The following is a 22,787-nucleotide window of genomic DNA, read 5'->3' on the forward strand; positions in this document are numbered from 1 at the left end:
CTGGGACAGAGGCCTTTTGTAATAGTCTGAATTCATTGTTTCTAGACCAAGTTTTGTACTTGGTGTATTCAGACATTTGGTAGGAATCATTCCACACCGTAAGGTCACCCAGATCATCCTTGGGTTCATTCCCATGTGCCTGCCATCATCTTTCCTATTCTTCCAGGCCTTGTGCCACTGGCAAGTATCTCCATCAGCAATTTTATATTCATTTATAGATCAGTGAAAATGCTTAACATGAAAATGAACAAAATGCTGAACAGCCTTCATCAATGGATCCCAGCAAAAATGTCTTCCTTTCACAATGATTTTGCCCACGGAGAGTCACTTTCTGAAGTCGGTCATCTAGCTACTCTTAATCTATTTAGCATGCTGTCTTGCTAATATTTTGGTTTAACTGCCATACAATAACAAGAACAGCTACATCCAAAACTTAAATCTATTATGTGTTTCCTCTGGCAACCAAACTTGCAAGAATTAGAATAAAATATATGTGTTAGAAAATATCCCAGATGTAATTTTACAGTACAATAGATACAAAAGAGTGGATTTATATTTATTATTTATTCTAATAAATATTAAATCTCAACTATTTAGTATTTAGGAGTCATTGAACAGTAATAATGGAAAACATTTATTAACTTTAAGAATGCTTCGAAGACATCCTCATGTCTATCCTGAAGTTATCATAGCACTCCAGAATATTCATGATCAGGTTCTTTATTAGGATTTATTATTTCACAATTAAAAATAACAGCACAAGTGATACACATAAAACACTTGAGTTCCTCCCAAAATAAACTAGGACACTATGAGATTATCTTCCCCCTCCATTTTTTCAAGTGCATCGAGTAAAGCTTGGTGCAAAATCATTCTTTAGAGGTTGTTCTCATTTCTAACTAGGACTGTAAGTCAAAGAAAAAAAACATGCAAAACAATTGTTTAACAAATGTCATGCCACTTTTTCTTGAAAAAAAAATCTTTTTGAATCGTTGATCTGCACCATCACGTCAATATTGGAGCTGAAACCACTTCAGACAATTTCAGACATTTTAGAATTGCTAGTGCCTGCATTTCCAGCTTTTGAATTAACTAATAGTGAAAGCAATTCTCTGGTCAGGACACTTTTCATTTTCACAAAATGTATCACTCATTGGAGCACTCTAAACCCTGTAGGACATGAAAAGCAGCTTAATATAGGCAAGAGTGCTGTGCTGTCAGCTGGGTTGTCTAGGGATCAATGCTATTTTTCCAAGTAATTCACTAAACTGCAGGCATGCGGTTGACATCCTTGACTTGGTATCTTCAACATGGATAGAAGAACTCAAAACCTAGGCTTAGAAATGCTATATACACAATTACAGCAACACATGGCAATCACTGAACAAACTTACTTTGTGAAACTAACCAATCTGTTAAGCATTATGTCCACAAAAGTTTCCAAATTGAAATAATAAAAATTGTTCCAATATGTGCTTTAAATCACCTACTATTATCTTTCCACTGATTTCGTATTTACCTGAATTAGACTGGCAGCTGGATTCCTTCTTTTCTCAAAGTGTTTCTGACGATGCTGTTCCTGCACTTTTAATGCAAATCCTGAGCCAAGGATGCCCTGCAATACAATACACAATTTATCATTATGTAGGTAGTTTTTCAACAAATGTACATAATCAGCTGCAAAGATTTTGTGAAGATGTTATCCCATACGATTGCTTCAAATAACACATTTATCACAGTATGTGACAGTACAAGGCTTATGAACAATGGCCCCTTTCGCGGTGAAGCAGGAGAGTCCTTAAAAGAACACCTGCTACCAGTGACCACTCATCCCAACCACTGCTTGGGTTTGTGCTATGCTATGTTCCTGCAACTCTAAAGGCCACAGAGATATACATATATAAATACCTACATACACATATATATAGAAAATCAAAAAGGAACATTCAGAGGAATTTAAGGCAGGAATGATGATGAAATGACCACCTGCCAGATATGCCAGATATATACGGGCCTCAAAGCCCATATCTGCCATGCTGCTTAGAACTTTTCATTTTAGAAAAGCTAGAAAACGCCTTGCTTAACAGAAGACTGTTAAGTCCAACAGAGGTGGGTAAGGCCCTCTATAGATGAATAGGAGCAGCCTCATGTTCACAAGCCCTGGTCCTCATGGGGGACCTCAACCACTCCAATATTTGTTGGAGGGACAACACAGCAGGGCATAGGCAGTCCAGAAAGTTCCTGGAATGCATTAATGATAACTTCCTCCTCCCTGTTGGCAGAGGAGCCAACGAGGAGAGGTGCTATGCTGGACTTTGTTCTCACCAGCAAGGAGGGGCTGGAGGGGAATGTTAAGCTCAAGGGCAGCTTTGGCTGCAGTGACCTTGAAATGGTGGAGGTCAAGATCCTTAGGGCAGTGGGGAGGGTGCACCACAAACTCACTACCCTGAACTTCAGGGGAGCAGACTTTGGCCTCTTTGGGGATCTGCTTAGTAGAGTACTATGGGATAAAGCCCTGGAGGGAAGAGTGGACCAAGAAAGCTGGTTAATATTTGAGGATCCCCTCCTCCAAGCTCTGGAGTGATGCCTCCCAACAAAGAGGAGGTCAGGCCTGGAGGCCTGCATGGGTGAACAAGGAGCTCCTGGACAAACTCAAACACAAAAAGGAGGCCTACAGAGGGTGGAAGCAAGGACAGGTAGCCTGGGAGGAATACAGAGAAATTGTCTGAGCGGCCAGGGATCGGGTCAAGAAATTAGCTTTGACAGAACTAAATCTAGCCAGGGATGTCAAAGGCAACAAGAAAAGCTTCTATAGATATGTTGCTGCTAAAAGGAAGACTAGGGAAAATGCAGGTCCTCTCCAGAAGGAAACAGGAGACCTGGTTACCCGGGACATGCAGAAGGCTGAGACACTCAACAACTTTTTTGCCTCAGTCTTCACCAGGGAGTGCTCCAGCCACACCACCCAAGTTGCAGAAGGCAAAGGCAGGGACTGGGAGAATGAAGAACTGCCCACTGTAGGAGAAGATCAGGTTCGAGACCATCTAAGGAACCTGAAGGTGCACAAGTCCATGGGACTTGATGAGATGCATCTGCGGGTCCCGAGGGAACTGAGGGGTGAAGTTTCTAGCCATTAGGCATCATATTTGATAAGCTGTGGCAGTGCAGTGAAGTTCCCATTGACTGGGAAAAGGGATATGTAATCCCCATTTTGAAAATGGGAAAAAAGACCTGGGAAACTACCTGCCAGTCAGTCTCACTTCTGTGCCCAGCAAGATTATGGAGCAGATCCTTCTGGAAACTGAGCTAAGGCACATGAAAAATAAGGTGATTGGTGATAACCAACACGGCTTCACTAAGGGAAAATCATGCCTTCCAAATCTGGTGGCCTTCTACAATGGGGTTAAAGTGTTGGCAGATGAGGGAAGAGCAACTGATGTCATCTACCTGAAGTTGTGCAAAGCTTTTGACACTGTCCTGCATGACATCCTCGTCTCTATACTGGAGATATGTGGATTTGATGGATGGACCACTCGGTGGGTAAGGATTTGGTGGGATGGTTGCACTCAAAGAGTTGTGATCAACCGCTTGATGTCCAAGTGGAGACCAGTGACGAGTGGTGTCCCTCAGTGGTCAGTACTGGGAGAGGTGCTGGGACTGAGTGCACCCTCAGCAAGTTATCTGACAACACCAATCTGTGTGGTGCAGTCGACACACTGGAGGGAAGGGACGCCATCCAGAGGGACCTTGAGAAGCTTGAGAGGTGAGCCTGTGAAAACCTCATGAAGTCCAACAAGGCCAAGTGCAAGGTCCTGCACTTTGGTCAGAGCAATCCCAAGCACAAATACAGGTGTGGCAGTGAATGGATTGAGAGCTGCCCAGAGGAGAAGGACTTGGGGGACAAGAAGCTCAACATGGCCCGGCAACGTGCGCTTGCAGCCCAGAAAGCCAACCATATCCTGGGCTGCATCAAAAGATGCATAGCCAACAGGTTGAGGGAGGTGATTCTTCCCCTCTACTCTGCTCTCATGAGACCCCATCTGGAGTGCTGTGTTCTCTTCTGGGGTCCCCAACATAAGAAGAACATGGACCTACTGGAATGAGTCCAGAGGACAGTCACAAAGATGATCAGAGGTTTGGAGCACCTGTCCTGTCAAGGCAGGCTGAGAGAGTTGGGGTTGTTCATTCTGGAGAAAAGAAGGCTCCAGGGAGACCTTATAGCAGCCTTCCAGTACCTAAAGGGGGCTTACAAGGAAGCTGGAGAGGGACTTTTACAAGGGCCTGTAGTGATAGGACAGTGGGCAATGGCTTTAAACTGAAAGAGGGTAGATTTAGATTGGATATTGGGAAGAAAATGTTTACCGTGAGGGTGGTGAGGCACTGGCACGGGTTGCCCAGAGAAGCTGTGGATGCCCCATCCCTGGGAGTGCTCAAGGCCAGGCTGGATGGGGCTTTGAGCCAAGTAGTCTAGTAGAGGTGTCCCTGCCCACGGCAGGAGGGGTGGAACTAGATGATCTTTAAGATCCCTTCCAACCCAACCCATTCTATGATTGTATGACTCTATGATTAAGACCATGTCTTCACAGTCTTTCCAATCTAAATAATCCCTATTGTTCATTCTACAGGCTATGAAAAAAAGCTGATGATGAAATCTCTCCCCTTCAAGCCTTCTTAGCTTTGAATAAATAAGATAAATTTGACTCCTGCTGAACAGACCCAAAGACTGAGAACATTTCCCTCCTTGGCTTGCAAGGAGTGTAATATATCTGCTGGACATGTATGCATTATAAGAAAGAATATTTCCACTTGACACTTGGTCCGGAGAAAATAATATTAGAAATGCACAAGATTCACATGTATCTCGTTTTACAGACAGACTCAACACAAAAGATTTTATGAGGAAAAGGAGTATATGTACATAGATACAACACAAGGAACAAAAGTTCTGGCATCTCTAATGTGTAAGGTTATTCATCCTTTACATGTTCATTGTAGTTCTGCTAAGACTAACTTTCTTGTTAGTGGTGACTAGGTGACAAAGGGAATTAATTACAGTAGCTGCCATTAAATGGCAAAGATTCACAAACAGGTATTGTATTATAATTATAATTATGATTGTAATTATAATGTATTATAATATGCCAAAGATACTGAAATACTCTCTGAACTTAGAGTAAGAAATAAATTCAGTACACTAGATGATTCAATGCTGTTTGGAAATGCTGGCTTTTAATCTTGGTTTGTCTATATGATTGGAAACACGCATTATTATAACATACATATTTTATAGTGACCAACAGATAATGAATCTGAGTATTAAAATATTGATTTTCTGTATAAGTTGCACTGGATGCAATACAACAATGCAAATGTCATTTCTGATTTCATCCTTATTCAATCCTAATTTAAAAAAGAAAGGAAATCAACTCACAAAAATTAAGTTATTTCTGAAGCTACGCTATATTTTAGTCACTAGATGATTCCCATTTCCATTAAAGTGTCTTGAACATTGATAAAAGGAAAATAAATAAACTGTCATGTTGATTTGCAATCATTCACAGAAAATGATTCTTGCATTTTTACATTCAATGATATTGACTTTTGGTTGATTTAGTGCCTTTTACTACTCTGTTGGCAGCCTGAATAAGGCTGAATAACTGAAATAGAAGACAACCTATTAAAAATATTTCACTTTTTTTTTAGTAGTCTAATTCAGAAAAACATACCAGCTGATTTTTTTTTAAATCTGAAAGAAAAGCAGTAATATATGTCACAATTCGTAACAACAGAATAGTATGTGACCTAATTTAGGATTATTTCCTAGTTTTGCCTGTTCCAAAGAAACTCCCCAAAACTCAAGCAATGACACCAAACCTTTCATTTGGATTTTAGCTAGAAGTTCACTAGTGTTGTCACAGAGCAAAAGTCCTTAAACAGTTCATGTAGTGAGCTTCATTCAGCTTTTTGTATCGTAATAGCAGCAAGAGCTACAGAAGTTTCTATTACCTTTTTACAAATCTTATTGGCATACTTACAGCAGGTAGTGCAAAGAAAGAAATGCCAAGCAGAGCAAATCCTGCAGAAAGCAACCTTCCAAGCCAAGTAAGAGGAGTTTTGTCTCCGTAGCCAATGGTTGTCAATGTGATCTAAAAAGAAATGAACGAACATCATGGTTTACCTGAAGTCACTGAGAGATTATTGCATATTATTTGCATTACATGTAACAGCGTCTCCACTAAATAATCCAACACACGTGAAATATATATAGTTGTTTCTAACAGAAAACCAAACATAAATAAATTAACATGAATATATTTTTCTGGGAAAACTTAATACTGTTTATGACTGAATAAAACTGAGATAAGTAAATGTGAGAAAAATACAAAAATAAGCAATAAATAATTAAAAAAAATAATAAAACAGAAAGTTTGGGATCTCAAAGCTGAGGCAAATGATGGGTAATTATATGAGTCGGGCAGAAAAAAGTGTTCTTTTCCAGGGATGCAAAGGTGTTTCGCCTATTTTCTGCAGGGAAATATAACTGTACCTAGTTGCACAACTACACAAATTTAAATTACACAGAGCTCATATTGGAAAAACATAGTAGGGAGGAAGCTGAAGTTTGCAGTCAAAGTCAAAGGAACAGCAAGAAGCAGATGCATTTTCTACAAGCCTATCAGTACAGTTTGAAGTTGATTATCTTCTGAAACACGAAAAATGCTAATCAAAAGCTGGAAGGAACTCTAAGAAGTCCCTGGTCCTTTCCTCTTCCTTGCGATAGGCTCAGATATACCTATACCAATTCTGACATGCAGGTCCAACGACTACGACACGGCAGCAGCTGCAGAGGTACCTCAGGCTGTTGGACAGTGTTAGCTCAGACCTAGGTGGGGAGAGGTCAAAGAGAAAAAGGAGGGCATCTGTAATCCCTTCAGGTGGCAAGTGTAATCAGAGGCTCAGCACACAGATGTTTCAAAAGCTGTGCTGTGGAGGCCAGCACCCCTGCTGTATAGCACCAGCATAGGCGATGGCAGAGCCTGGTAGGTGCGAGACAGCTCTCTACACGCAACTCGACTGCAGGCCACCTGGAAGTGCAGTGCATGTGCAACTGCCGCTGAGATAACAGTGTGTGGTTGTGGTTTACTTGGTGTACCTCCAAGGCAAAAGATTTCTGCTTCATGCCTGTGCGGGGCTGAGGGTCTTCCCCGACCCAGAGAAATGTCCTCCATGCCACTCCTGGCCTGGGAAGTGTGCCAGTCCCAAACCTGAGGACTGGACTGGTGGGAGAGAGTCACACCTCTGCGCTGTCCTCTGGGGAGCCTGGACCCACGCTGCTGTCTGGTGCGGGCAGCTGGAGGAGGTGTGGGCTGAGCGGAGGATTTCCAAAGGCCGGGTGGGAGGCTGCCACGGTGCATGCTCAGGCAATGGCACACGATGTTAAAGGACAAAGATAGACAACGGTAGGCTGAATGCCAAGGACTCCAGGGCCTGTCGTTAGTGGAGAACATGTGCATGGAGAATTATTTTACATTGCGTACCAAATGTGGGCAAGTTCAGGCTTAGCAAGTATTCTGGCAGGAATGGATTCTTCAGGAAAATGCCTTCTAGAGACATTATTTTGCTTCCAGCTTCCTCAAAGCTCATTCCTAGGCAAGACGGCCAAAGCAATTCTATTTAATGCCAGGGTCACCACAGGACAAAAGAAGGAAAGTCTTTTGGAAGTAATTAGATTTCAACTATTTAGGGCTCTGTAGATAGTAAACAGTGCTTTTAATTGCTCCCATTGTTGGGAACAAGCAGCGGGTGTAATTTACCCTGAGAAAGCCAGAGTGACTAAATAGAGTCAGCTAAATTAAGGCTGCAGCTGAAATTTCAAGTGGTTATCAAGTCTCAAGTTTTGTAATGCTAGCCTGGTCACAGACACACCACCTTGTGTGCTTATTACCAGGTCTTGCTCTCCTCCCTTGCTCCTCTTCACTTCCCTGCCCCCACCTCATCTTGTGGCTTTTGCTGGACTTTTTGGGGAGCCAGTGCAACCCAGGAAGGTGAAGAGAATTATCCCCATTTCTGCGTGGTTCGTTCCTGCTGTTTTGGTGAGTTGTGTTAGCTCGTGGAAGCACCTAACAAAGCTCCAGAGCCTGCACACGGCAGCGCGTGGCTGAGGTTGAGCGTTAAGGAGGACGGAGATGGGGCTGCAGCTCCCCGTCTCCTGGCAGAGCCGAGCTGACGCAGCCATGCTCTTGGCCTGGCAGAGGTGCTTGATTTAGTTTTCCTTTGTTTGCTGGAGAAGGTATTCCCAGCTCTTCTCATCAGAGGGCAAGTACAGAACAGTTTGAGGTTATTAAGACCCCGAGGGCAGTGCAGCGCTTGAACAAATGAATCCCTGAATAAAAGTTCCTCAAAATTCATTTCCAGGCCAGCCATTGCAAAGCGGTTTAAAGATCCAGAATGAGCCCAGTTTCTTGGCTTCTGTCCAGCTCCCTATCTCTGCCAGACACTGGAAAGTACAGTGATGTCTCCTGCCTGGGCTGACAAGAAGGAAACAGAACTAAGTGCCGTCTGCGTATTAATGATATTGCCACTGAACTGCCTTCCAAAGAAGTCAAAGATAAACTTGAACCTTTGGGACCTGACATCGGGGAGCAATCCAAACCCAGGAGCAGTCGCACAGACTGTATCTCTAGAATTTCGCCAAAGAAAATAACAAGATGATATTAAAGCCTTTCCCCTCTTCTTTTAGGTCCAAGGACTTAATGGTATCAGGCTATGATTAAGAATATCAGTGACTTGCTCACTTTGAGCTGTTTTTATCTCAGGATGGTCTTTACATGGGCGTATAGGTGTCAGCACCATGCCGTATCATCTTACTTGACACTGAACAAATGGGCTTGATTTTTGTTATATATTCCTCTCATCATACAACTACGAATTTTTTTTTTCTAAAAAATTCAGGGTCAGGTTCAGGAATAATCCTCCATATGTTTGTTAGTGCTGCAAGCCAATGGCTAAACCACTGGCCAGGCACCGACTGGCATAATGCTGACATTAAATTAACTGAACAGGCTGTGGAAAACTACTGGACATGAGACCATGACAACATGCAAAATTTCCAGACGTCACTGCTAATAATGTAGGAAGCAGACAGAAGTTACAGCTAGCGCTGTGAGGGAAGGCTGGATCCCATGGGTGGTTAAAGAAGTGACCAAAGTCCAGAGGTGACTGAAGGAAATTATTAGGGAACTTTTGGGGATTACAATCTTAAAAGGGCAACATCACTTAGGTGACTGCATCAGAGGTACCATGCAAGGCCAAGAGTGACTAGGTAACAGAACTACAAAATCTGTAGCAAAACTGTGAAGGTAATTAGGGGCAGGTTATTTTTTGAGAGGAGACTTGGTCAGAGGAAGCAAAGTGGTGAACAAGAGGATCAAAATACAGTGAAAGAAATAACAAGGTGCAAAATCATGACTTCCTAGGGATACCTGCAGAGCAGCCCTGTGTCTGATCACCACAGCCTGAACCAGGATAATAAACCTAACCTTTCAGAGTTTATTTGCATAGGATTCGCTTCACCTAACTTCAAAAATCAAATGCTTAGGCATTCAGCACGATCTGGCCACAGCAACATGCACAATGGAAAGAGAGACTCCTCCAGCAGGTAATGCATCCTACCCTAAAATGCCTGAAAACAGATGTCTAGTGTCAGCTGGGATGCCCTTTGGGCATCTGAACAGGGACGACCCACAGGAGAGGCAGCAGACTCTCCAACAGATCTTCCATGGGACCGTATGCCTATGTTCAAGCAACCCAACCTGCATGGTTGAGTGAGCTAGCTGAGTCCTACCTTCTGCAGAAGATGCAACCCCCTCCATTTCGATTGCTTCTGTAAATGAGGTGTCTGGACAGATCAGCCAAGGAAGGCAGTGTCACCTGGCTAGACTCAAAACTTGCAATGATAACAGAACTTCTGTTATATCTCATTGCTGGAGCTAATAAATATGCTAATAATAAGTGAGGTAAGATAATAATGAATGTGATTATATAACCTCGGTGCCTTCAGTTAGATGAGATAGGACCCAGGAGGCCCTCCTCTACCCTAATATTTCTTTCTGACATCATTTTATGTTCTGCTAGCAGTACTTACCCTTTGAATCTTTACCTGACATCAATTAACTGAAAAAATGTAGTTTGCTCATGCTATCTTTACATTAAATGGGAAAAACGTTATCAATATTAACTCACTTGAGCTAGTGATTGTGACAACATTTTTCATTGCAATACGTTATGTTCACCTGCAAGTCAGTATGGAGTGCCAGAGACACTCTGTATCCAACTGTAATTACTGGATACTACTAGAAAATAATGACTTATGAAGAGAAACTGCCAAATGTATAAGAGAAGCAGGAATCTTAATTGCATTACATTTGCAGGTAAAACTAATAATGTACAAGCTAAAAGCCACTATAAGCACAGACAGTTTTAAGTAACGCTAGCAGTTCTCAGAAAACCACACTTGGTTTGGTTCTGAAATATTTAAGTTTTTTAATTGACCTTTTGTTCTTGTATAGTTAAAGTTATTTTATTCTGTTGAATTAATTTAACTTCTCTACCAAAGCAAATTTTGAGCTCTTCATATAACACACATAGGCAGCACTGTGGCGACCCAAACCACAAGAATATTTACAATAGTAACATTAACATCATGTTTAAATTGCAGGTTGTACAGTACAACACATAATTGCAAATACAGTGGAGTATTCATATGTAAATTAGGATGCCATATCCTGCCTTTCATTTCAGGGTAAAAATAGGAACTTCACAAATGTAGTCTGTGAAATGATGGTAGCAGGGTATAGCCCTCAAATAATCTGAATCAATGAGGGGGTTAATTGCTGCATGCTGAGTCTGGTCCTCTAAGGAGGGGCGTGAGTGCCTCTAAAAACTTGGAATTTAAGGTGACTATTTGTGTCTGACTTCAATGCAGCCTTTTCTTGTCCCTCTGCCATCACAGAATTCAGTCTGGGATTTCGTAGATACTCTGTGGCTTAAGTTAGAACAACTTTTGCAAATAAATCAATGAGGCTAAGCATTGATTTCCCCTAGAATGCCACACAATCTGACCTTTTCAAAATCTGCATGTGGGTTACTCTGGCAGTAAACCCAACCATGACTAAGAAGCACATTATGCCTTTCCCACATACTGTTTTACATATTATACAAAAAATACTATCATTAAAATGGCAAAGGTAACAGGTAAGGGGGAACACTGCTTTTCAGTAACTTTGTGCACTGAAGCACATTAAAAATTTAAATGTAGACATGTCACTCACTGGGGAAAGAAGAAAAGACAGAAATATACAATATAGTTTTCAGGTTTTTGATTACAATTTGTTGTTTTTCCTGCTGACATCAAGAAAAGATTCCTATTTTCTCAGTTGCACTACTTATCTGACCTGTGAGTCATACGTTTTCATAGCATATAAAATATTTTAAGCACCACTTCATATAATGATTATTTCTTAGCAGGGCTTTTCCTTAAAAAACAGCAGTCAGCAGGTAGTGGAGAAGCAAATTCTAAAATAAAAATCTTCCTGCTGCTAGAGCTCTCAGTGAGAAGGATCTGGATCTGGATCTGGATCTGGATCTGGATCTGGATCTGGATCTGGATCTAACATGAGCATCAGTCAGGTGTCAGAGGGGAGGTCTGAGTTTGCTGGGACTTAACCATTCCTCGTGCATGTTTCCCCTCCCTGTTGCCTGCTGGCAGATGGGTACAATCCTCTGCTTAGTCCAAACTCCCTGCCCATGCAGTGCTAACTCACACACAGCTCTGCAGAGAGGCAGAGGTCTTTTCCCGGAGAATCAAAGGGCTGAAAACATGTTCTCAGACCTATGTACTGCCACAGGACAGAAGGGTCTCTCGCAGGACCACATCCCCACTGCCACCCAGGACCACATCCCCACTGCCACCCCGAAAGGCTCAATGGTGTTTGCAGACTGCCGGAGCCAGAGTAACCATCAGTGAGGACGCCAGCATCTGGAGCCAGATGCTTCACAGCCATGTCAATAAGGTCAGGTTAGAAAGCTTTAAGCCAAACCTAGACCTCAGCTTTTGAAGAAAAGTGAAACAAAATAAACTACAGTGATGTGACTGAGGGCAAAACCTTCTCTCGTGACTTTAGCCAATATGAATTTCACATGTGTTTGGATTATAGGATGAAAATGTGTATTTTATCAGAGATCTGCCTTGATGCTCTAAAGCAGCGATTTGCAGGAAAAATATTTCCATATATTTGTAAATGTAAAATTGTAAAACAAGTAAGACCTTACTAGGTCTGGCGTTTCCAAGCTCCCAGTTTTGTACACTGGTACCACAGAAACACAGTCTTTAGGGAAGACATGTAAAAAATGATTAACCCTTAGATGAACAAATTTCAAATACACAAACTAGTCCTACCAATAGCAAATGACCTTGACCTTTCCTCAAAATATAAACAAAACTTATCAAAAATGTTTCTCAACGATTTAAAGCATTTTGGAAAGGGCTTTTGCACAGTTCACATGTGCATGTACTACTGAGTCCAGACGAAGTCTTGTCAGCAGAAAGTCTGAGGTGAGAAAGTTTCATTTCTGCATCCCTCTGATGAGGAAAGATGGCAGAAGCTGTTTAAAGTCTTGCACTTACACCAGGAAAACGAATGGGTGCTCTAGGTTATGTCAGCATTAATGATCTCACACGCATCATTTCACTATCCAGACACTGTCAGAGCTCACGGTGTTTATTCTACTGAATCAGAAGGAAAAGAACAGCAGTTTTATACTGTCTGGCAATAGCTCTGCCATAGGCTTTGTTGGGACAGATTTCTTAAGCTGCCCAAGTAACTCTCATGCAGTACAGGAGTCCAGCTCACTCTAGGGCATTTTTAAGCAACTCCCCCCTGCACATTATGCCATAAAAAAAAAAAATAAAAAAAAATCAAAATTTCAGACCTAGTTTTTCATTGTTCATTTAAAGCCTAGTTTATTGAAACACATAGGCATTCATATAATCCTCCTTCTTTCAGAAAAAAGTCAGGTATGTACTTAGACACCACAGTTTTCAAAAAAGTAAAAACCATTGATGTGATAGTTAAACACGAGCTCAACCCAATCAGGGCTTTTAAACCTGTAAAAATAACACTGCTGAACCAGAATGGGAATATTTATCCTTGGGGTTTGTGTTCAAGGTACAGAGGAAGGAGAAACAACATAATTCTAAGGGTGCTGATTATACTCTTCCCTTCACTGCAAAGCTGGCAAGATTTTTTTCCCCCCTCTTTCTTTCCTGGCACTTGTTCCTCTTCCTGCACTGCAGCTTGCAGCCCTCTGGGTTGGATCAAAGCAGCTCTTTGTGGGACCATTAGAAACTGTATTACTGAAAGGATCTGGGTTAAAAAATAAAATGCTTTCTTCTCTTGAAGGTTTAGTGGTCTGGTTTGCAGCATAAACACATAAACAGCTGTTCTGCAGGATGGGGTGAAATCAGCTATGGATGTACAAATGAATAGCTGGAGGAGGGAGCTTCTCAGACCAGTTTTCTGCCAGTGAAAACAATTCACTGAACAGCACTCTAAATTAAAATCCACAGTAGGTGACATTCAGAGCACTCTATAATACTCATTAAAGAGTCCGTATTATTTTTCTGTACTTACTGTGCCCCACCAGAGAGCATCTGCATATGTGGAGAACTGGTTATTTGCATCTTTTTCCACGAGATAAACCAGGAAAGATGAGAAGATGAGTACTAAAAATCCTATGTACCAGGCTGTGATTAATTCCTAGATAAAAGAAATGAGAGCAATATCTATTTGAAAACTGAAGAGAATGGCATTTCAAGGAAGACATAATGAAAGAATCTATATACATTTTTGGCTGTTGAATAGTTAAAAATCGAATGCTTCCATACCGATGGAAATTTCCTCTGAAAGTGGACTGAATCCACTCATATGGTTTGATGCTTCAGCAATATATATCAAATCACAACTGCATATCAAGGACAACATTTTCAACATATTCTAAAAACTTAGCATTTACACATGGCCTGATGCATCTGTGCTAATGCTCCTTAAAATTTATGTTACTTCAGAAAATTCTGCTCAAAACTGATAACTGTTTGTTTCTTTGGCCTCTTGCTGAATCACATCAAGTGAAGATAATGACCAGACAAAATCAGCATCTAGTATTACATACCTTGCTATGTGCATAAACTACTGAACCTAATAATTTCCAAGTGCCTCCTCTTCGGTCCATGCGCACCATACGAAGTATCTGTAGGAAACGAAGACTTCTCAGTGCTGATGTTGCAAAAATGTTACCCTGAGTTTTTGCAGAAACAACTGCTATTGAAGCGATGAGAACAATGATGTCTGAAAGAAATACATTACAGAAAACATTAATGTCCAAGTACCAATAAATAACACACACATGTACATGAGCTGAATGAGGGGACACGAGAGACTCCTGCGGTGGGTGGGAATCCAAAGCACTAAGATTCCTGTTTGAGGTGGGGTGTGAGGACAGGGCTGATGTCAAAACCTGCCTCAGGAGCCTCCAGGGTGAAAACGGAGTGTGGCAATTTTGAAAACATATGGATAAGAGGAGCAGTGTTGAAGGAACCTCATGAAGGACCTTTGAAGCCTGATGTAGCAAACTGTACAAATCAGTAGACCAATTAGAACTTTTTTATCTTTATATCTTTTCCCATAGCAATTTTCCTATGAAAAGGCAAAAAAGGAAACAAAGCTAAGAAAAAAAAAAAAGAGCAGCCCCAGTGGTGAGAGTCCAGTGGAACCAGACGTACAATCACACGTACTAATTTCCTATGAGAACACTGTGTGTTTGAGGCATGTAGTTTCTGGACACAACTCCCCTGATGTACCGTTTCCTGGAAAGGAAGAAATACGGTGCCGGGTACTCAGAAACATTCTTTTAGCTGGCAGCGTGGAAAGTTTGCTGAAGCCCAGCAAGTGTTAGGATTTATTTCTTCAGGTCACAGATTCGAACTGTGAGAGCGAATTTGTTCTGCATGAACTAATCAGCCAACTGCCCTTAGAGCCAGAACAGCATTTAAAGGGAGATGAGGAGAAGCAGCACAGTGATGGCACATGGATGCTGTGACAAGGCATAATGTTCTTTTACGATGACCGGGGCAGGCCGGTGTGCACAGACTGGAAAAGCACAGAACAAGCTCTGTGTCACGTCATCATCTCATAATTAATTTCCCGACCTTCTTTAAAAGCTTAAAGAGGCCCTGTAAGAAATATCTGCTTTAAATCTTAGGATTTTGTAGTGCTTGAATGTTTCTGTGCAAGGATAATCTAAACTCGTGTTTGTCAGTGAAGAACTGAAAGCAAGTTCTTGTTGACATGAGTTTCGCTTCTTTTGTGTTGGGTATAAACATCACCTTGTCCCAAGAATAGTTCCTACAAGTCAAGAATGACCCAGTAAGTGAAAAGGCCCCTCACAGGTGAGCGGTGAGAGAGTGCCTGTACCTACAAGCAGGAGATTGTTTCCTGAGCCTGCTCCGGTGCAGTAGGAAATAGACTTGGTTCGTTCTGCTCAGCCACCAAAGTAAGCCGAGGTTCAAACACCCTTGCCTACAAACATCCCGGGTTTGTCTGAACTCACCGATGGGTGGCTTTGTCCTCTTGCGACAGTACTAAGGGTACAGAGAACCTGTGGTTTAAGGAGTGTCCTGTTAAAGTGTGGAAATCCTTGTCACAAGATGCTAAAAGTTTACATAGGTTCAAAGCCAGCAGGATGATCTCACGGGAGAAGATTTAGTTCCAGGCTAATACCAGGAGCCCACTTTTGGCTCAGGATGTCTCCAAGGAGCAGGTTGTTGGAGGCTGAGAGACTCTTATGGAGAAATATTGCTGTATGCTTGTCCCGCTTGTGCGACCTTCCCTGACCATTTGCCGTTGGCTAGTGTCACCGTTGGACATAGTGTAGGGGCCAGGCTGACGTTATGCTCTGACATTTTAAAATGCCTTTGGCTACCTACCACATAGGATCATAGGTGGCTACTACATAACCGGTGACCAAAACTGCTGGATTCGCTTCTAGATGTAAATCCAACAAGTTCAGAGATCAAGAAGAGCCAGGAATAGATAAAATACCCTGGGGTGTTTCTGCACTGTACAAGTCTCAAGGGTACAGCAACCAGATTGCAGGAGGTCTGGGCGAGAATTCAAAACCAGGATAACCGACCAGGAAAAGTTAAAGACATCACACATTCTAATGGAGATCAGAAAAATAGACGGGGTGGGATTCAGCCTTGTGTGAAGACATTTAAATTTAGGTGTCTACATGTGAAGCAGTTGTCTAAACTCCCTGTGCAGCGAAAGGAAATCACGTCAGCTGAGAGAGGTGCAGCTAATCCTCGGGAAGGCTCCTGCTGGCTGCTCTGCTGACTCACACTCTGCGCTTGGTACAAACAAGGCTTGATTCAGCTGCTCAAATTTATTTGCCCAGTGCCATTTGAGATGCTTTAAGGTATCTGAGACATCCCCTAGGTCCAGCAGCTATGCTCTCAGACCTGGGAAGGCTGTACCCTTCAGGAGAAGCCACTGGACAGCAGGGAATATCACGTAACAGGGCACGCCTCTATGTCCTGTGCTGAACTAAGCCCTAGATCTCAACCGACTATACTGCAAGCATGGACACGTAGCGCACACATACCCACCTACAAACTTACTTCTATATTTAGGTGTGTTTATCTGGATCTGAGGTTCACATAGAGTGTGCTGGAAAGCCTTGAGCAACATGGACTGTGTTGAAGCGTGTCCCTGGTAGCTAACACGACGGCAAGGTTAGCTTGGCTTGTCCCACGCTACTCCGAGCAGAGCAGCAACGTTAACAGTCACTTTTAATTAGTGGTGACCAGCTAGCAGCAAATTAGATATCGTTAGAAAAGCAGTGTGCATTCCCGCAAATATTTCTTAGAACTTTAAAGAGTAAGGTCACCCAAATAATATGAATTATGCACTTGGTCCAGAAATTATTAAAGTGCTTACTGTGGGTTTTGGTTACCCTCGACCACTCTCAGTAGGATAGTGTTTTACAAAAGCCAGTGATTCCCCCCTGCCCTTATTCCTGCCCATTCCAGGAGCTTTGACAGCTTTCCTTATAAAACGGAGTTTCCCGGAGGTTCCCCACTGAAAAAAATTCAGATTGAGTTTTGCCAGCAGTGTCTGCCCTGTGCTGCTGGGAGCCCCCTGCCCCACTGAGGATCTCTTGTCCCCTCCGACTGTGACAGACAAAGAAGCCAAGAGCAGCATAGCTCTCTTTTCCCTGTTTTAAAGTATTGGTGCAAGGGAGTTACCTACTTGTGTATACCCTTCTAGATGGAGGGTAGGGATCTGGAGAGGCAAAGGGAGGAGACGCTGAGGAAACGGCGGAGCAGAAAACACGCTGGCACAAGGTTAGAAAACAGTTGGAGGGGAAAGAGCCTTCCCAGGCTGCTTTCACACTTTGCTCTCTCACCTTCTTTACCTCTTCACAATACACTCTGCTCCCAAATCCTGCCCCCCTGCCCCAGCTCCTCAGGCTGGGAATAGGGAAGGAAAGAGTGTGCCCCTTGCCTAGGTCAGCCCTCCCGGCTGCGCTCCCCTTGGAAGCAGAGAAGGCAGGCAGGCAGGCACATTATTTCAGCGTCGTTTAACTTGCCAGGAACAGGTGTAAGATAAATCAAAACAAACCCTTCTTGGAATGAAATCAGAGTCCAAAGAGAAGTTTGCAACAGTTGAAAGTCACTTCTGAGTATGTTAGACTTGCTTGGTGTTCTTATCTAAGCATACCCTGGAAAAATGAAAAGCTAAGTGCTTTATGACTCTCTCTCTGCCATATTTTTATCCAACAAACCTCAGGTGCCATTTGCCCTCTTTTAAGCAGGAGAGCAAAATATTCTTCTGAACTTCCCTTCATATTCCACTTGAATTTAACTAAAAACCTCCATAGTATTTCTGTATTTTAAAAAGGCTTTAGCAAACTTCTATTAATATTTAGTGGCAAACCTGGGAAAGTAGGAAGAAGTAAATAGCAACGATTCAATTAATTTAATAGAGACTCAAGTTTCACTCTGTAACTTGCTTTAAAGCACTAGGAAAGTTTGGGATGTGAGAGTAAGTAGAAGATAGTATAATTCCAAACTTCTCTATGATGACTTATTAGAAGACAGAAGTTTCTGATGTACATTTACTTCTTTGATTTTTTTCCAAGCTAGTATCTTGTGTATGTTTTTCCAAAACCTTAAGCATCTCTTCAGCTGTGATGCTGATTTTATTCACGCTTTAGAAATATCTCTCATATTTTTATCCTTGCAGATAGCATCCTCTGTCCTTAACTCCAGTCTGCGATTCAGATTTTCTCAGCAGTTTTTACAATATGAACACTTCATTTCAAACACAGATTTCTTTCATTTCAGACATTTCATCTAGTACCCCTCAAGAAATCCCTGTTGCATGAAAATTTTGTTAACAGTGCCTTAGCAAAATTTTTTTAATTGACAGCCACAATGTTAACAATTGCCCTCCCACCCCCCTTCCCAAAAAATAAAAAAAGATGAACGCAGAAGCCAGGTGTGTAATAATTACACTTGTATATTGTTCAGTCTCACTAAAATAGTGACATATCAGTAAGGACAAGTAACTGAAGCCAAATAATGCAAAACCTGAAACTCGAATAGCTCATGTGAGATGTGCCACCCTGAGCTCCTCACTTCACAGAGGAAGGCCAGCGATGGGCTGCCCTACCCTGCTCGAGCTTGGTCAGAAGCTCTGGGTTGCTTGAGTTAGTGATGGAGGTGTGGTTAGCATTTCTAAGCTATAAGCACTTCTAATGACATCTCTGTGACTCAGACATTAGTAACAATAAAAAAGGAGGCATCACAAGTCATCATAATGGATTGTTTTACTTTTGATGACTTTTTCAATTAACCTTCCTACTATGAACTTTTTGGATGTTGTGAGATTTCACAGTATTCAAAGGCATCATGCTAATGAACCCAGTTAGACAGGTAAAAGGGTGAACACAGAAGCTCTACTTGATACTGCAAAATGTCTGAAAGGCTTGATGTGCCATCAGGATAATCTCTAAAATTACAGAGAGACTCTCGGGATGATACTAGGAAATTTAATTAATGACAGTCTTTCACCTGCTTAAAGCTCATGTACATGTTCTAACTAATACACAAACCTGCATTATCTTTCTCTCTTTCATATTCTTCCAAGTCTTAGTGTATAAGAAGATGTTAATGAGAGCTTTTCCTGTTGCTTGCTTGCATTTAATGCTGATGTGTTGGAGCATCCTTTCCTTCTAAATAAAAACATCACTTTGAGCCAATACAGGTGAAAAGAATCTTGTGATATTTTTACTTTGATTTTATCTGAAGAGAAAATGAACAATATTCATTCATTTTAGGACCACCACTATATCATCAAAATAGTGTTTGCTATAAATTCAATGAAAACGCTTCAAGTTTACACATCCTTGTTAAGAATACTCAGGAAACTGCAATGGCTGTCAATTCCTGTGTCTGCTCTGGGTACAGAACAGTATAGAAAGGCAATGAGCTAGGACAAGAGTAGGACATATCTGTCCCCAAAACTGCAGGAAAAAGCTGAAAATCTCAAGAGTGTGGTTTATCTCACCTGCAGCTGTATTAACTCACAAAGGAAATTAACTAGCAACCATATGACCAAATTTATGATACCCTTAGGCTGTCCATCTAAGGTCTAATTTTGGGCTAGCATTATTATCTATGACCCAGAAAAAAGACACAGCTTGTAGTGGTCATTTTGTGTGAATAGTTCTCAGGACAGTTCATTACCCTGGATTTCATGTTACTCTTGAAACAAACAGCACGCTGGTTCTGTGGTGTTATAGAGGTACTGGGCTCCGCAACTGACTACGAGCACCATGAGTACTTTGACACGGGTTCTGTCTGCTTACCACGGCACATGTTGTGCTTGCGTGTTGCAGCACAGCGAGCAATTATTCTTGTTCGCTGAGGAGTTTAAATAAATTTTAATCCAGATTTACAACAACTACATACAAATAATTAACAACTTTCTATTCTGAGTCTCTAAGAGGTGTGAGTGGTGGAAGGAAGGGAATGACCACTGTTTTAGTTTTTCTAATACCTCTTTGTATATCAGTCCTTCCAGTGGCTTCATCGTGTTTATTGCTATTCTCGGAACTCTCTTCAATTCGCCTACAATAATCTCCACAGCTAGCTGGCTGGGACTGGAGGGTATCATCTAATCAATGTAGAAATGTACTTCGAATTTTAATCAGACACTACAGCACAAAGTTAAAAGAACACACATGCTGGAGCACTGAGCATGCCACAGCATACAAACATGACAACAAAAATACATTCAACGGGCTCTATCCTCAACCGGTATAAACTCGCAACTTAAAGCAGTTTAAGGTACAGACTGATGACTGACACTTGACTTAGGCCCTACATCTGTACATGAAAATAAGGTTGCCCTTTATCAGATTCCTGAAAGAAAAGGTCTGTTTATACAAACTCATCTATAGGAAACAACAGGCTTTTTGCACAGCCTAGTAACATATTTGGCATTGATGTATTTTATGCTCCTGTAGGCTAGCTAAAGAAAAAAAAACAAAAAAAAAAAGCAAAAAAAAAAGCTAAAGACATTCACAGAATTTAAGGCTTCTGAATACCCTAATAGAGGGGTATTCAGAGAGGGAAATAATTGTATCATTATTCCTTGAGCACTTGTTGAGAAAGGTCATAGAACAGAAAAGGTCACTTCATCATAAATGGCTGCAAAAATGCTTTTAGCTTCAAACAAGATATTAACCTTCCTTCTACCGGTTCAAGAGGGCAAAGAATAAAAATCATGGTTAGAATATGCTGCAACAGTTAATTTGAAAAGAGGCAAATTGTAATGTTTTTACCAGGTGGCAGTTCCTTTGCCCTGTGGCTAGTCCTCTTACTATGAAATCAGGGGGATATTTTACATAGTTATGGCAGAAAAATTTGGTCTAATATGGGCTGAACTTCCAGTGACCTTGCGTAAGTATTTACCCCAGAAAACAAGAATTTTTGACATTTTTATCTTTAAAAGGTCCAGAATTTTAACTTGATTTTTTTTTAAAGGATTAAACCTGTAATTACATCTCTGAACAGAGAGATGGTCAATAGTACCATATTTAGAAAGTTGATGGATGTTGTATTTTGCAAATTATCCCATTGGACGAAGAACTATTTATTGATAAAGTACAACTCAGTATGTGCAAGTCAAAATCTGAAAACTGGATTTTTAGTCTACTCTGGAGACATATGGTCTTTTGAGGTCACCTGAATTCACCCTCTGAAATATGACACACTCAAGCATTATTCTCCACCTGTTAAAAAAAAAGGTTTAATGTCATCCATTGAATTATATCACCTGAACATCTCTAGCATAATTTGGAATAGGCAGGAAGCCGAGTTCTGCTCCTCCCACAAAAAGCTGAGCAGATTTACAGCAATAAGGCCTCAATTTTACAGAGAAAAAAAGCCTAAACCCCACCAAGAACAACAAAAAAACCCCAAGAAATATGAGATAATCTGAGTTTTGCATATACTAAAAATAATGGTGCTCAGGATCTTGAGTCCTGGCAAAATTTGCCTTCAGCTATGTCTGAATATAGTTTTCCTTTGTGGTCAGGGATCAGATCTCTCTGCTCAGATGCCAGACAGGTTATGATTAATCGTCACCTACTAGTAAAAGTAATTGGCAGGATATCTTCAGGAAATTCTTGGGATGGATGTCGCTGTTTGATTTTTGCAGATGTTGTTGTCACTCCAGCCAAAAGGTCTTTGTGTTTTCAAATATATAACACACTCTGGATGGAAACCATCTTAATTGACATTACAGGCAAAACAAGCTGGTGATTTCGCTTCCTTTTGTAATCTTTTTTCAAGATGCAAAACAACGTGGTATTTTTAGAAGTAGGAAAGTGAAATAGTTTTGTGTATCAAGATAATTCACAGAGATAAACACAGATGAGTGTGAAAATTGACTTTTATTGCTGTTGAAAAACAGGAAGATAGGGATGTGTGGCCGTGGCACACAGAAGAGAAAGAAATTATAAAAGAACGTGTAATAGTGTCTAGGCAGTGAGGTGGAATTAAAAAAAAATAATTGAGAGGTTACTACTTCTACTGTATTGATTTTTTTTCCTTCTAACACTGACTTCAGTTCTAAGGAGTCCACTAAAACTGATCTGTACATAAAAACTTGCATTTTTCTTACTCATTAACTGAGCAATACTTCAGTGAAGACATCAAATGAGATGAACCATCTTGAACCCTTCTCTCCATCTATAGCTTTCATTTGCAATGTATTGGAATCATCTGAGTAAGCAAAATATTTTAATGTGAAACGAAAGTGACCTCTTGGAAATACAGACATCTTCCTAGGATACATGTTAATTTTATACAGCCAAAGTGGGTCTATTTAGAAAAGCAGCTCACCAACATGTAAAGCTATCTTTTCTGGCAAACAGAAAACGTTGGGAATTGAAATAGAGGTAAATTAAAATCTAAAATATGCATATAAAATAATATACAGTATTATTTACATGATATATAAAACCTATATAATACACAATAATGAAATATAATATAAAATATATGTGTATTTATATTGTGAAAGCACTACTGTGTGGTGTTTAGTTGCCAGCTGGCATTAAACCGCCGAACAATACAATATAAAACAGGTTATGTTTCA

At 41.1% G+C, this 22,787-nt stretch overlaps 1 protein-coding gene across 1 annotated transcript in view; it reads right to left on the bottom strand.

Moving 5' to 3' along the window:
* The window catches only part of KCNQ5 (potassium voltage-gated channel subfamily Q member 5), a 91,701-nt gene that overhangs the window by 40,284 nt on the left and 28,630 nt on the right, over positions 1-22,787 (bottom strand). The window contains exons 3-6 of the mRNA XM_040599158.1: positions 14,230-14,405; positions 13,692-13,817; positions 6,036-6,146; positions 1,520-1,615 (exon numbers count right to left, since the gene is read on the bottom strand). Coding sequence (XP_040455092.1) covers positions 1,520-1,615; positions 6,036-6,146; positions 13,692-13,817; positions 14,230-14,405 — 509 coding nt within the window. The remainder of the gene's footprint in view (positions 1-1,519; positions 1,616-6,035; positions 6,147-13,691; positions 13,818-14,229; positions 14,406-22,787) is intronic.

The sequence above is a fragment of the Falco naumanni genome, chromosome 6 (genome assembly GCF_017639655.2).
Source record: "Falco naumanni isolate bFalNau1 chromosome 6, bFalNau1.pat, whole genome shotgun sequence".
Lineage (NCBI taxonomy): Eukaryota > Metazoa > Chordata > Aves > Falconiformes > Falconidae > Falco > Falco naumanni.